This window comes from Alosa alosa, chromosome 20 (genome assembly GCF_017589495.1).
Source record: "Alosa alosa isolate M-15738 ecotype Scorff River chromosome 20, AALO_Geno_1.1, whole genome shotgun sequence".
Taxonomy (NCBI): domain Eukaryota; kingdom Metazoa; phylum Chordata; class Actinopteri; order Clupeiformes; family Clupeidae; genus Alosa; species Alosa alosa.
The window spans coordinates 28,859,210-28,870,999 of record NC_063208.1 but is presented as its reverse complement, the minus strand read 5'-3'; the positions used below and the strand labels follow the sequence as shown (position 1 = coordinate 28,870,999).

The window sequence follows — 11,790 nt, the reverse complement described above, 5'->3', positions numbered from 1 at the left end:
AGAAAGTGGTCTACAGAGTGCTAATCTGCACACACTATGAAGATGTTGCAACCAGATTAAATACAAACTGTGGAAATCTTGCATACTCATTGTGTGCACGCCGGAAAAACGTTCTTGTCTGATGTGTCATACTGTTATCACTTGGTCTAATAGATACTAGTATTTAGTTAGTATTGGTCTCAACTGATAAGTTAAAACATCAAGAAGTGTTCGATAATACCGTGTGTCTAGTCTAGTGAATATAGTGAAACTACTTTTTCTGTAGAAAGTAAAAGGGCAATCAGGGTCTCTCAATGGAAAAGAAAGCCACATTAATGTGAAATTAATTATTCCCTAAAATAATCTAGAAGCTATTCCCCTTTAAATTTAAGACACTTATCGGACGTGTTGACATGGGCCGTGGTGGGGAAGTGGCTGTTTGGTGTCCGTTAAGTTGCCAGCACCAAAAAACAGGAGAGCAAGCTTACCAGTGAAAAGTAAACAACACATATTCATATAACCACCAACACAGTAATTGCAAGTTTTGACCTGGCTAGACAATTGCAGGCAAACGGCGCCTTTTTTCAATTTTTTGAGTTAACAACAGGTAAGATTCAACAGTTTCTGTTGTGTTTCGGTTATGTATCATCTTGAACTAACGTGAACGGCTAAAAGATAGCTAGCTCTGAAACTGACTTGCTAGCTAATTAGCTAGCAGTAGCTCAAGTGGTTGTGTCTCACGAAGCGTCAGCTAGTCTAGCTAACATTAGCTAGTCGTTTAGAATAGGATTTTTGTTTTCATTGTCCACTAAACATGCGGCTCTGATGTTCCCGATTAAAGTATGTTGAGGTCATAGGAAAAGCAACTGATGATAAAAGTGTATTCAACATACATCTAGTTTAATATGTGTTTTCCTATTGTCATAGCCAGTGATTTCGTTAGCCACCCAACGTTGTTTACTGTGATTTGCTATTCGATTTCCCTGGCCACTGTGTTGTAGCAAGGTAATGAACCTTGAATGAATGGCCTTATTTTCTCAAGAAGTAATGCTATCTAACAAGTTCATAAACAACACTGTAACGTTACCAATCATAATAATATGATTGCCTGCCTTACATCATGGATAAAAGTCGTTGACTATTCTATCAGCCAGGTTAACGTTATACATAAACAAAAGCTTGCTAGTTGGCAGGATGAAAAGGTCTTGAGCCACGGCTATTACTAGTTTGTTACATGGAGGGCAGTTCGTATTAACTTAGTCTATTGTAGTAACTAATTGTAATTAACCAGCAATACTATCTTTAACAGTTACTAAATTGACGAACTGGCTTTGACCATGCATGACATCTGACTGGCTGACTCAACCATACAGTCTATTAGACTTGTGACAGTGAAGATAACTTTGTTAACGCTACATCTCTTCAGCAGTTCATTCATTACTGTCAAGTGACATACAAAATAGGCAAATGTGTTATGATTAGGCTGGATGTGAAAATCGTCTTATGCACAAAGCAATTGAGCAGTGCATAAGAGCTGTGCTAAGAGCTGTGCTAAGTCATTTAGATTTTAGTTGGATATCTGTGCCTCCATGACAACTGCACACACTTGTTATTGAGACAGTTGAGAGACATGCAGAAAGAATGTACTATATTTTTGTTGCACTCTATGTATGTTGCTTTGGTTAACCAGCTAAAGGTCTTTGATATCAGTACTGAAGAGAATGTACTGTACTGAATTCTCTTTTAACTCATGGCTCAATGGTCACTAATTGCAGTTATTTCCCCCCCACATAGATGGAGGAGGTGTGTTTTCAGTTGCCGGGACACGGCGATGTGGCCCTCCGCAACATGAACTCCCTGCGCACCCAGCAACATTTCTGTGACATCACTATTGTGGCCAGTGGTCGTCAGGCATTTCGGGGTCACAAGGTTGTGTTGGCTGCCTGCTCTCCATTTCTCAGGGACCAGTTTCTTCTGTCCCCCTCCTCGGAATTACAGGTGCGCAAAAGAACAAGTTCTTAAGGTGATCTAAGTGCTTGTAGGGCTTGAGGATGGAGTCAGACTTTCATTGTTTTCTTAAGCTTTTTATTTTATTTTAAAAGGTTTTTGTTAATGTTGTAGATATTTAGGGCCAAATTTGCACTGAAATGTCTGAGTTTATAATACTGTTTTCCAGTATTTTTTAAGAATATAATCATTGTAGGAATTAGGATGACTGTTGATGGTCTTGCAGCTTACAGATGATGTATTTGTTGTCCTCAAGGCAAATTATTGTGTGCTCATCCTCAGTTGTATTACACTGGATATTTGGCAAAAACATCATATTAATACAGAAGTTGACAGTTTACTAGAAATGTTATAATATACTAGTCATTAGTCTTAGTCTTACTCTTCGGCATTCATAGTTTCATCAGGGCAGCCGTGGCCCACTGGTTAGTGGGCCACGGCTGAAGTGCCCTTGACTAACCCCTCACTGCTCCCTGAGCGCCGCCGTTGTAGCAGGCAGCTCACTGCGCCAGGATTAGTGTGTGCTTCACCTCACTGTATGTTCACTGTGTGCTGTTTGTGTTTCACTAATTCACCGATTGGGTTAAATGCAGAGACCAAATTTCCCTCACGGGATCAAAAAAGTAAATATATTTATACTATACTTAGTTGTCTAGTCTACATTTCTGAAAAGACACTGACCTGTTCTCTCACCACCAGGTGTCAGTGTTGCACAGTGCTACTGTTGTCTGCAAACTGCTCCAGTCATGTTACACAGGCTCGTTGAAATTTCATTCCAAAGACATCGTCAACTACCTGACTGCAGCCAGCTATCTGCAGATGGAGCACATTGTGGAGAAATGCCGTGGTGCCCTCAATATGTACATGCAACCCAGGAATCCAAGCCCTACCAGGGTAAGGGAAAGTTGCTACACAACAGAAACATCAGTACCTATAAGTAACATCCTCCACCACCCTGCCAGTGACATTTATTCTTTACATAGTCATTACATCTGAATCTGAAAAATTACATCATCACATTGAACCTGTTTGTAGCTCCATTCCAATTATACAGGATAACAGTGAATGAGAAGTTCAGGGCTATTAGTGTTTGGCTGTGTAGAGAATCAGGAGGTACGTAGTGGATGGTATACAGACAACGTATGATATAATTAACAAAGGGTTTGACAGACTTGGAAGTGTTTCTACTTTGTTCATCTGAATTATTCAGGTAAACAAATGATTATGGTTGGGTTTGCCTGTCATCTGTAATTGTATCACAGTAGTGACTAGGGAAATGCTGTCTGCATCAGCAAATTCATTCAGCTTTGCACTTAGTTTCATCCAGTGAGTTGAATGAGGGCTTGGGTAAAAGGTTCTTTGTATCTCTTCTTGCACAGGCCGTTAAAACAGAGCAGCCACTGTCCATGGCCATGGCTGTGAGTGGCAGTGGCCCCTCAGTGCAGCCTGGTTCACCTGAGAGTGTCTCGGCCCCCCAGCCCCCCAGCCCAGAGGTGGTCTCTCAGGCCTCAGGGAGCCACCACACAGACTCACTGTCACAGGCAGACGTCCAGCACAGGGAAGCACATGCTCTCTCAGAGATCAAGGTGAATAAACCCAGAGCCACACCTAGGTTTGTCTGTCCAGTAGGTTTAAAAGGGATAGAAAAAGAAGCCCAGTACAAATGGGACAAAAGAGGATCCATTTTACTCTTTGCTGTAGCTGAGTAGTTGTAGCCGAGATTGAACTTTGCAAAGAACAAGATCTTGGTTAATGAGCTACATTGACACACTTCTCTTTTGTGATGTAGGCACGAGCATCCACTGCCTCCTTGCATGATGACTACAGTGACTATGAGGTTCTGAGGGTTTGTATAAAAGAGGACGATCAGGAACCTGAAGAAATCCAGGATGATGAGGTGGGAGAGCCCGTGATTTTGGAGGATCCTATCGAGTCTGACCCCAGTGGGGCAGGCATGGTGCTGGAGGGAGGGAGCCGCATTGGGGGACTGGACAGGGAGGGCCCACGCACCTGGAGGCGTCGACTTCTTGAGCCCCGTACTGGACGAGGAAGAGGTTTTAGGCACCGCAAGCGTGGCACCCTTCGAGATCGCCGGCCAGCAGGCATGAACTACCAAGAGGCCTGGCGCTTCCCTTCCCCGGCAGAGATTCTGGCTCTGGGAGGCGATTTGGGCTCGGCCTACCTCTCTGCTCACGCCCAGACAGACAGCCCTCCCAGGATGCAATATGGGCTGGGCGAGAGTCAGGAGGAGGTTCTAGGAGAGGAGCCTAGCGCAGAGGACATGGCCATGCGCTACGGGCTGGACGATTCTAATGGGGACGGGGGAAGCATTGGTGTGATGGGTGTCCCAGCTGACGAGGAGGGGGGAGGTGCGGACGATTCCGTGGCTGTGGTGGGGTCCACATCTTGCGCGTCGGGTCCAGTGGCATGTGACCACTGCGGTCTGGCCTTCCCGTCGCCGCAATCTCTGCTCGTGCACATGCGCGCCACCCATCTGCCTTACGTGTGCCCCTGCTGCGGCAAGCAGTTCACTCACGCCAGCAACCTCAACCGCCACATGAGCGTCCACCGCGGGGCCAAGGTGCACCGATGCCCACTGTGCCACAAGACCTTCACGCAGAAGGCCACGCTGTGCGATCACATGAACCTACACAGCGGCGAGCGCCCGCACCGCTGCGCTTACTGCCAAGTGCGCTTTGCCCACAAACCAGCCCTGCGGCGCCACCTAAAGGAGCAACACGGGAAGACTACTGCACAGAACTGTATGGAGGCACAGAGAGAGAGTGAGGCAGGGGTCGAGGGAGGGGTGGGAGGGGTCGAGGGCGGGGGGGCAGTTGAAGGAATCTAAAAAAGTGATACGGTGATTGCCTTTGTCATGACTGTTAAGTGAGGCCGATTTGGGCTGTCGTTTGCTGGCAGGCTTGTGTCTTTCAGGAGGAGCGGTGGTGTGTGAGTAAACTAGAGAATAAAGATTCCAGCTCAAGAGTTGGAGAATGTAAAGATGTAAATATCAATCAAGAGGTTTTACTGTGGGTCATGTTGGGTTATTTGGGTGAGGGAAGTGGTTCTCAATCCTCCCTGAGTCCTCATCCTGCATTATCTTCTATATATTCCTGCCTCAGACACAAGTGATTAAAATTAGTGCACTCAAACTGCTCTCTATCAACCAAATCAGGTGTGTTCAGGATGGAAACGCACAGACTGGCCTTTTCTTTAGCCAAATGTTCATGAACGCACTTCAAATATGTGAATGAGTAGGATGGAAACCCAGGTGCTGACAAGTTCAATCAGGCATGGAGAGCACAGGAAGGTAGAAAACATACAGGAGGGGCAGACGCAGGATTGAGAACCACCGGATTAGGGTATCCAGCGTGTCTTTTCTGTGTAACTGTGTGACATATCAATAAACAAGTAATGTCAGAAAATGACTAGTGACTACACATTTGCTAAACGTTAGCCCAGGCTGTCATTAATTCAATTCTACAGAATGGTTGGTGTTGGTGTCTGCTCTAGCAAGAATGCCCCTGGACATTGTTGGTATTGTGCAGTGTTTACACATTTAGAGTTAATTCAGTTTTTCAAGTCAAGCAGATAAATGTCATAATCTATCAACAATTAAAAAATGTCACCGATGCTTACCATCAAAATCCTCTAATATGAAGTAACATATTGATTAATGATTACACACATGATGCATTAGTGCTCAAACCATTCTTACATAATACAATAATGGCCAGCTCAATATGAATGTCATGCCACAGCAAGTCAGAGAGTTCTAGTGAACATGCTGTGATAAAAATTCAAAGAATTGTTGACCTACGCTTTTTAAGTATATTTTTAGGACACTGAAGACAGACAGGAAGTGAATTGGAGAGAGAGATGGGGTGGGATCGGGACATGACCGCAGGTCGGACTCGAACCTGGGTCCCCGTGGGCACTCGGACCCGTGTATGGTACGGACGCTGTAGCCTGCTGCGACACAGCGCCCCCGTTGACCTACGCTTTTACCTTTTTGCACACATGCTGATAGATGCATGTGATGCTACTCTACAGTGCAATGAGAACTGTGTGTACAACACACACTGAGGTGCACTACACTTCACATCACACACTACACGAACCCCGGGATGGAAAAGTGTATTGACAAGCTTTATTGAGTGCCACAGAAAAAAAGAAAAAAAGCTGCTGTCAACATGAACGGAGTAAAGCATCTTTGCACAAACGTTACTAATCTGTAAATGCATCTGTACAAAAGCAAGCACCCCGGCTTTCTATTGAGCACTAGCAGAAGATTTCACAACTCACACTACATAAGAAACAGCACTAGACAAACCTACTTAAATAAGTCTGCAGTATCATACACAACTTGGTTTCTCTTATCTCTGTAGGAACCCTTCGCACTGTTCTGCACAGCTGTGGAGAAGAAAAACAACAAGGCATTACTTTTTTGGATAGCAAACAGCATGTGCAACAGCCTTCTTCTGTGATAGACTGGAGACTTACCCAGAGAAGCCCAGACAGATTTGCCTGTGGCTGCCTCCAGCATAGGTTGTTTTCTGGCAATGCTGACTTTGATGGGAATGTCACCAACTGAAGTGCAATTCAACTGAGACAGAAAAAAAGAAAAATGGAGAGTGTATGGAGTGATACAAAAGATAATATTACCTGTTGTTTCATCTGATGTTGAAACAGATTGATTAAATGGATCAAGACCAATTTGCCTACTATTAGCTTTGCATCAAGCAAGTGGGTGTCTTTCCAATGATACAGGGTTCCTACACTTTTTCAAAATTCCATACTTTTTTTCCATATTCAAATTTCCTGACTTTGCGTTAGATTTATCTGACTATATTTGACATCATTATCCAAAAAAAAAACTGGGGGCCCTAATTTAAATTTTGGGCAAAGTGCAAAATCTAAAGTCTAACTAAAGCTAACTTTAAATGGGTTTGCTAATTCAACACTACAAGGAAGATCCTAATCCTAAACACTAATGGGTCAGCTAAATCCTCTCACATGGCACCCACACAACACAACAAAGTTCATGCATGAGGCACCTTGCTCCTTCACTGACTTGGTACTTTGCCCGTCGTTTAAATTAGGGCTAAATGACCATCACCTAAATAAATAATCTTAGAATCATGTTACATATGCTATTATGTTGCAGAAGATTTTAGTAATTTGGTCATTTAGGATTTGTACCCAACCAGGCCAACCACTTAGTATGATTATGAACTCACAGCCCTCAAAAAACCTGCAATGGCCTATTGTTGGATCAGAACAGAGGAAGCTGTCTGTGTTGGAATGTGCTTTCACACCAATGTTTTTACTTTTTGAGTTCACCAAACAAAGTAGGCCTACTGTAGATGCAAAAGTCTGGAAGCACAAACATTTTTCCATAACCTGGAAAATACTCAAACCCAATTCCTATCTAGATCTATAAAGGAAAGATGTGTCAAAAATTGAGGAAAGTGAAAAAAGTCTTCATGTGTCACTCACCTCTGCAACAGCCTGGTCAGCCGACTCTATCTTCTCAAAAGTGATAAAGGCACAGCTGGTGCGATAGAGAAAGAGCATTACCCTGAGACATGTCACTATTCTATGAAGCAGCCTTACAACACATACTGTAGGAATAGGGAGGTACAACATACCAAACATTTACTGTTAGTGATAATAACACTAGAGACAATATTAGATTTATTTGTTGATCTAATTTAACTAGTTCAAGCAAGCTTTCCTTCATTAAAAATCCATTTTAGTATTTTAAAGCCACAATCTTTCACATAATGAACAGTAATGTTTTTGTCAGACTGAATTTGGGGGCAGCTGTACTCATGACTGCAGACATACTTGCGAGGGGAGTCCATGGACAGGTCGATGATGTTGCCGTGTGGGGAAAAGGCAGTGCGCAGGCTGTCTTCCACCAGGCCTGTGCCATAGACGTACACCGTGTTGCCTTTCCGCGCACCTCTCCGCTCAGGGTATGTGTCAGAGCCTGAGCAACACGCACATTAGCCAGATATTACCAAGTTTCATAAAATTGCATCACTTTTCATTTTTCTTTCTCCCGCTCTACTACAACAGTGCACACAAAAACATTTAATAAAATGTATACACCATAACACATCTCGCACATGTATGTAAAAGCAAACATACATGTCAGATTTTATGAATAGCAATGAACAATTGACAATTACACCAATACAGTTTTGAGTTGTAGTTTAAGATACAGCACAAATGTTGGCAAAAATTTCTAAAACAACACTGTGGACACTCACGTCTGAATGGTCCATCTCTGTCCCGGTCTCTCTCCCGGTCTCTTTCCCGATCGCGGTCTCTTTCGCGGTCTCTCTCACGATCACGGTCCCTCTCTCGACTCCTGTCGCGGTCACGCTCGCGCTCTCTGTCTCTTTCTCTGCCCCTGTCCCGCTCTCGCTCTCTGTCTCTCTCCCGGTCCCTCTCTCTTTCTCGATCTCTTTCTCGCTCCACTTCACGTTCTCGCTCTTGGTCACGGTCGGTGTCTCGACTAGACAAAGGCGTCCCACTAGGCAAGGGCGTCCCACTAGGCAATGGCGTCAATGGCGTCCCACTAGGCAAGGGCACTAGGCAAGGGCGCCCCACTAGGCAAGGGCGCCCCACTAGGCAAGGGCGCCCCACTAGGCAAGGGCGCCCCACTAGGCAAGGGCGCCCCACTAGGCAAGGGCGCCCCACTAGGCAAGGGCGCCCCACTAGGCAAGGGCGCCCCACTAGGCAAGGGCGCCCCACTAGGCAAGGGCGCCCCACTAGGCAAGGGCGCCCCACTAGGCAAGGGCGCCCCACTAGGCAAGGGCGCCCCACTAGGCAAGGGCGCCCCACTAGGCAAGGGCGCCCCACTAGGCAAGGGCGCCCCACTAGGCAAGGGCGCCCCACTAGGCAAGGGCGCCCCACTAGGCAAGGGCGCCCCACTAGGCAAGGGCGCCCCACTAGGCAAGGGCGCCCCACTAGGCAAGGGCGCCCCACTAGGCAAGGGCGCCCCACTAGGCAAGGGCGCCCCACTAGGCAAGGGCGCCCCACTAGGCAAGGGCGCCCCACTAGGCAAGGGCGTCCCACTAGGCAATGGCGTCAATGGCGTCCCACTAGGCAAGGGCGTCCCACTAGGCAATGGCGTCCCACTTCCTTCCTCATCTTCACGGGAACGATCACCTGGAGTCACAAAACTGAAAGGGGGAGGAAGAATGCAATTACAATTACAAAACACTTACATTAAAAATAATGGATAAAGATGTCTTAGCTTATGCGGTGTGGACCTACTGTTCAAAGAATGTGGGCCAAACTCAAAACAATTAAAAAGGTTACCAAGTTGAACTTAATACTTACCAATCATAGAGAGATTTGTGAGATCTTTGAGTCCTTTTGCTAGACTGGAAGAGGGAAATTAATAGACTGAGTAGCGCCACAATAAAGCTTTATGGGGATTTTCATACATATTAACATGGTTTCATTTCCAAAGAGGATGTACTGTATACCAAACTGAGCAGACAGTCAAGTCAAGTCACTTTTATTTATATAACCCATTTTTGTATGCACAGAGTGCAACCCAGTGAATGACATTAAAGTGTAAGTTCAGTGTAAATTGACCCATAGTCCTGTTGTTCAAGCTCATCACATGCAGCCCATAGGAAAAATAATGAGACAATTTGGGACAACATAGGTCAAGTTATGGACGGGCAGCTTAAAGGGGCTCTAAGCGATGCTGGGCAATGTCATTTCTGTTGACTTTCAAACAGAAAAGAGAGCTAGCTCGCTACTTCCTCCCCCTCCCTCCCATGCTGCTCCCGTGCAATTGAAACTCTCCTAAACACGCATCTCGTCTGTGATTTGCTGGAACAGTTTGTTATGTTTTTATGGGCTAGGTTTTCCCAGGTTGTTTTTGTTGCCGTTCTTGGAGCCTGGGCTGTCAGAGAGATTGCATTTTTTTACAGTGTATTCAGGACACAGAGAGCTAGCGGTTGGTTAGGTGCTGTTTGCAGTAAGTGACATAAAATGTTTTAGCCTAAAAAACGTGTGGCATCGCTTAGAGCACCTTTAAAGCAGACCCATGGGGCAGTGGTAAGTTACTTTCAGTTTCAGTTTTGATGCCCCCATTGGTCTGCTTTAAGCTGCCTGTCCATAACTTGGCCTACGTTGTCCCAAATGATCTCATTCTTTTTCCGATGGGCTGCATGTGGTGAGCTTATACAACAGGGCTATGGGTCAATTTACAATGAACTTACACTTTAAGACATTGAATGTTTTAAGTGCTCATTGTTGATGATGGGTGAGTTTCATTAGTTCTTTCCATTTCATATTGTTACATCAGTTGATCTCAGTTACATAACCATTTACAGCATGTTTTGTAACGTGTCAGCCTAGCAGAAGCACAGTGTCAGTGTTTAGTATTGCTTGCTGTTGTGTTACGAGACACTACTGATGATTCTCTGTGGGCACACATCTTTACCCATACAGTAGCTTTATACAACACAGACAGTTGCACTGTGTGTGTTCATTGAGTCCACTGCTCAGCTTTTGTGATAGACCCAAGTTTCTGTGTGAGTCATTTGTGAGACATTTACCTCAGAAGGCTCATCATCAGTGGAGAAGCTTCTTTGAAATGGCTGAAAGGCTGGGGCCGGCCCTTTCTCTGGGTCCTAAAACAAAAGAAGAAAGGATAACCATTACTTACACCAATTATTATACTGTAGCTCACAATTAGTACACTCTTAACCAATGTGGAATACAGTCTTCACCTTAAGTTTGCATTCCAATGTCCGTGAGCGCTTGAAACCAGAGTTCTTATTTTCTGATTTGATAGCACTGATGGCCCCAGACTTAATGAGTTTCTTTGCCTGTTCTGTAGCTGATGCTGAGTCCAGCACAGGTTGGTCTGACAAGGCTGAGAAAAGAAGAGAAAATTCGACATAAACAGAAGTTCGTCTAGCAGCTGTTTCACTTACTAACTGTCGACCTTAACACATACTTCTCTTCAGTCCTGCCTGATTGTTCTGATTAGTGGAGCTCTGTTTCTTCAAAGCCAGGAGGGCCTTTTTCTGAAAGGAAAAACATGCGACTGAAACATTGTCAGGTGGAACAAAAACAAATCCTCGTCGTTTATGTACGCGTGCAAGTGCTCATGTCATAACAAGTGCACACACATTGTATGACTCTTACCTTCTTTTTCAATTTGGCATACTTCTTTTGCAATGCCTCTTCTTCCTCTGTTAAAGAACTTGGAAAGACGACCATCTTGATCACGCTGTTTAAACCTATAAAAGGATATCAGCAGTTTCACTATTTCTATTGCAGAGTTGAGTTGTTACATGTGAAACGCTGATAGCATATAACATCATTAACGTTAACATCATCATCATCATCATCTGCTTGCACCGCTTGCTAATCGAATGTGTGCTAACGTTAATAGAATCGATCAAATTAAGCAATTCAATGGGCAGTGTACTAGACTATTATATCAACGGTTACATTAAAACCAGATAACTATGTTTTAATATAATAACTGCATGTTTGCATTGTCTTATTAAGCAAACCTTTCTGGCTTCAAATAATTCCCACCGATTCTCCACATCAACACAGGCGCAGGAAAATGATGTCATAGCTCTGTTGGGACAAATCGGTCGAATGATGAATAAATAATAAATAAAACAGTTATTCACGTTATACTTTTGGATAATACAATAATAACCAATGAAAGAAACCACACCAACATACTTTTTTTATTATCTCACAAAAAGTTGCAATTATGTTTTGAAATGTAAGAATCACCCACTTCCG

At 44.4% G+C, this 11,790-nt stretch overlaps 2 protein-coding genes across 2 annotated transcripts; one reads left to right on the top strand and one right to left on the bottom strand.

Annotated features, from left to right (window-relative positions):
- Positions 1-62: 62 nt before the first annotated feature.
- LOC125285003 (zinc finger and BTB domain-containing protein 12-like) lies at positions 63-4,834 on the top strand. The gene is made up of 5 exons (XM_048229185.1): positions 63-586; positions 1,774-1,977; positions 2,686-2,880; positions 3,366-3,572; positions 3,776-4,834. The coding sequence occupies exons 2-5, from the start codon at positions 1,774-1,776 to the stop codon at positions 4,832-4,834; spliced, it is 1,665 nt and encodes a 554-aa protein (XP_048085142.1). The 5' UTR covers positions 63-586.
- Positions 4,835-6,114: 1,280 nt separating this feature from the next.
- nelfe (negative elongation factor complex member E) lies at positions 6,115-11,764 on the bottom strand. The gene is made up of 13 exons (XM_048229198.1): positions 11,728-11,764; positions 11,547-11,616; positions 11,173-11,267; positions 10,982-11,051; positions 10,752-10,897; positions 10,578-10,652; positions 9,343-9,386; positions 9,073-9,182; positions 8,265-8,546; positions 7,837-7,981; positions 7,486-7,540; positions 6,490-6,592; positions 6,115-6,399 (listed from the first exon to the last, which is right to left on the bottom strand). The coding sequence occupies exons 3-13, from the start codon at positions 11,245-11,247 to the stop codon at positions 6,320-6,322; spliced, it is 1,185 nt and encodes a 394-aa protein (XP_048085155.1). The 5' UTR covers positions 11,248-11,267; positions 11,547-11,616; positions 11,728-11,764; the 3' UTR covers positions 6,115-6,319.
- Between the last annotated feature and the right edge of the window lie 26 nt (positions 11,765-11,790).

Bases quoted from the DNA above. Each gene is read 5' to 3' on its own strand.
- LOC125285003 (XM_048229185.1), top strand. From the start codon at position 1,774: ATGGAGGAGGTGTGTTTTCAGTTGCCGGGACACGGCGATGTGGCCCTC. The intron at 1,978-2,685 runs GTGCGCAAAAGA...TCTCACCACCAG, and splicing joins CCCCCTCCTCGGAATTACAG to GTGTCAGTGTTGCACAGTGC. The intron at 3,573-3,775 runs GTGAATAAACCC...TTTGTGATGTAG, and splicing joins ATGCTCTCTCAGAGATCAAG to GCACGAGCATCCACTGCCTC.
- nelfe (XM_048229198.1), bottom strand. From the start codon at position 11,247: ATGGTCGTCTTTCCAAGTTCTTTAACAGAGGAAGAAGAGGCATTGCAA. The intron at 11,052-11,172 runs GTAAGAGTCATA...TTTTCCTTTCAG, and splicing joins ATGCCAAATTGAAAAAGAAG to AAAAAGGCCCTCCTGGCTTT. The intron at 8,547-9,072 runs GGACGCCCTTGC...CATTGCCTAGTG, and splicing joins ATTGACGCCATTGCCTAGTG to GGACGCCCTTGCCTAGTGGG.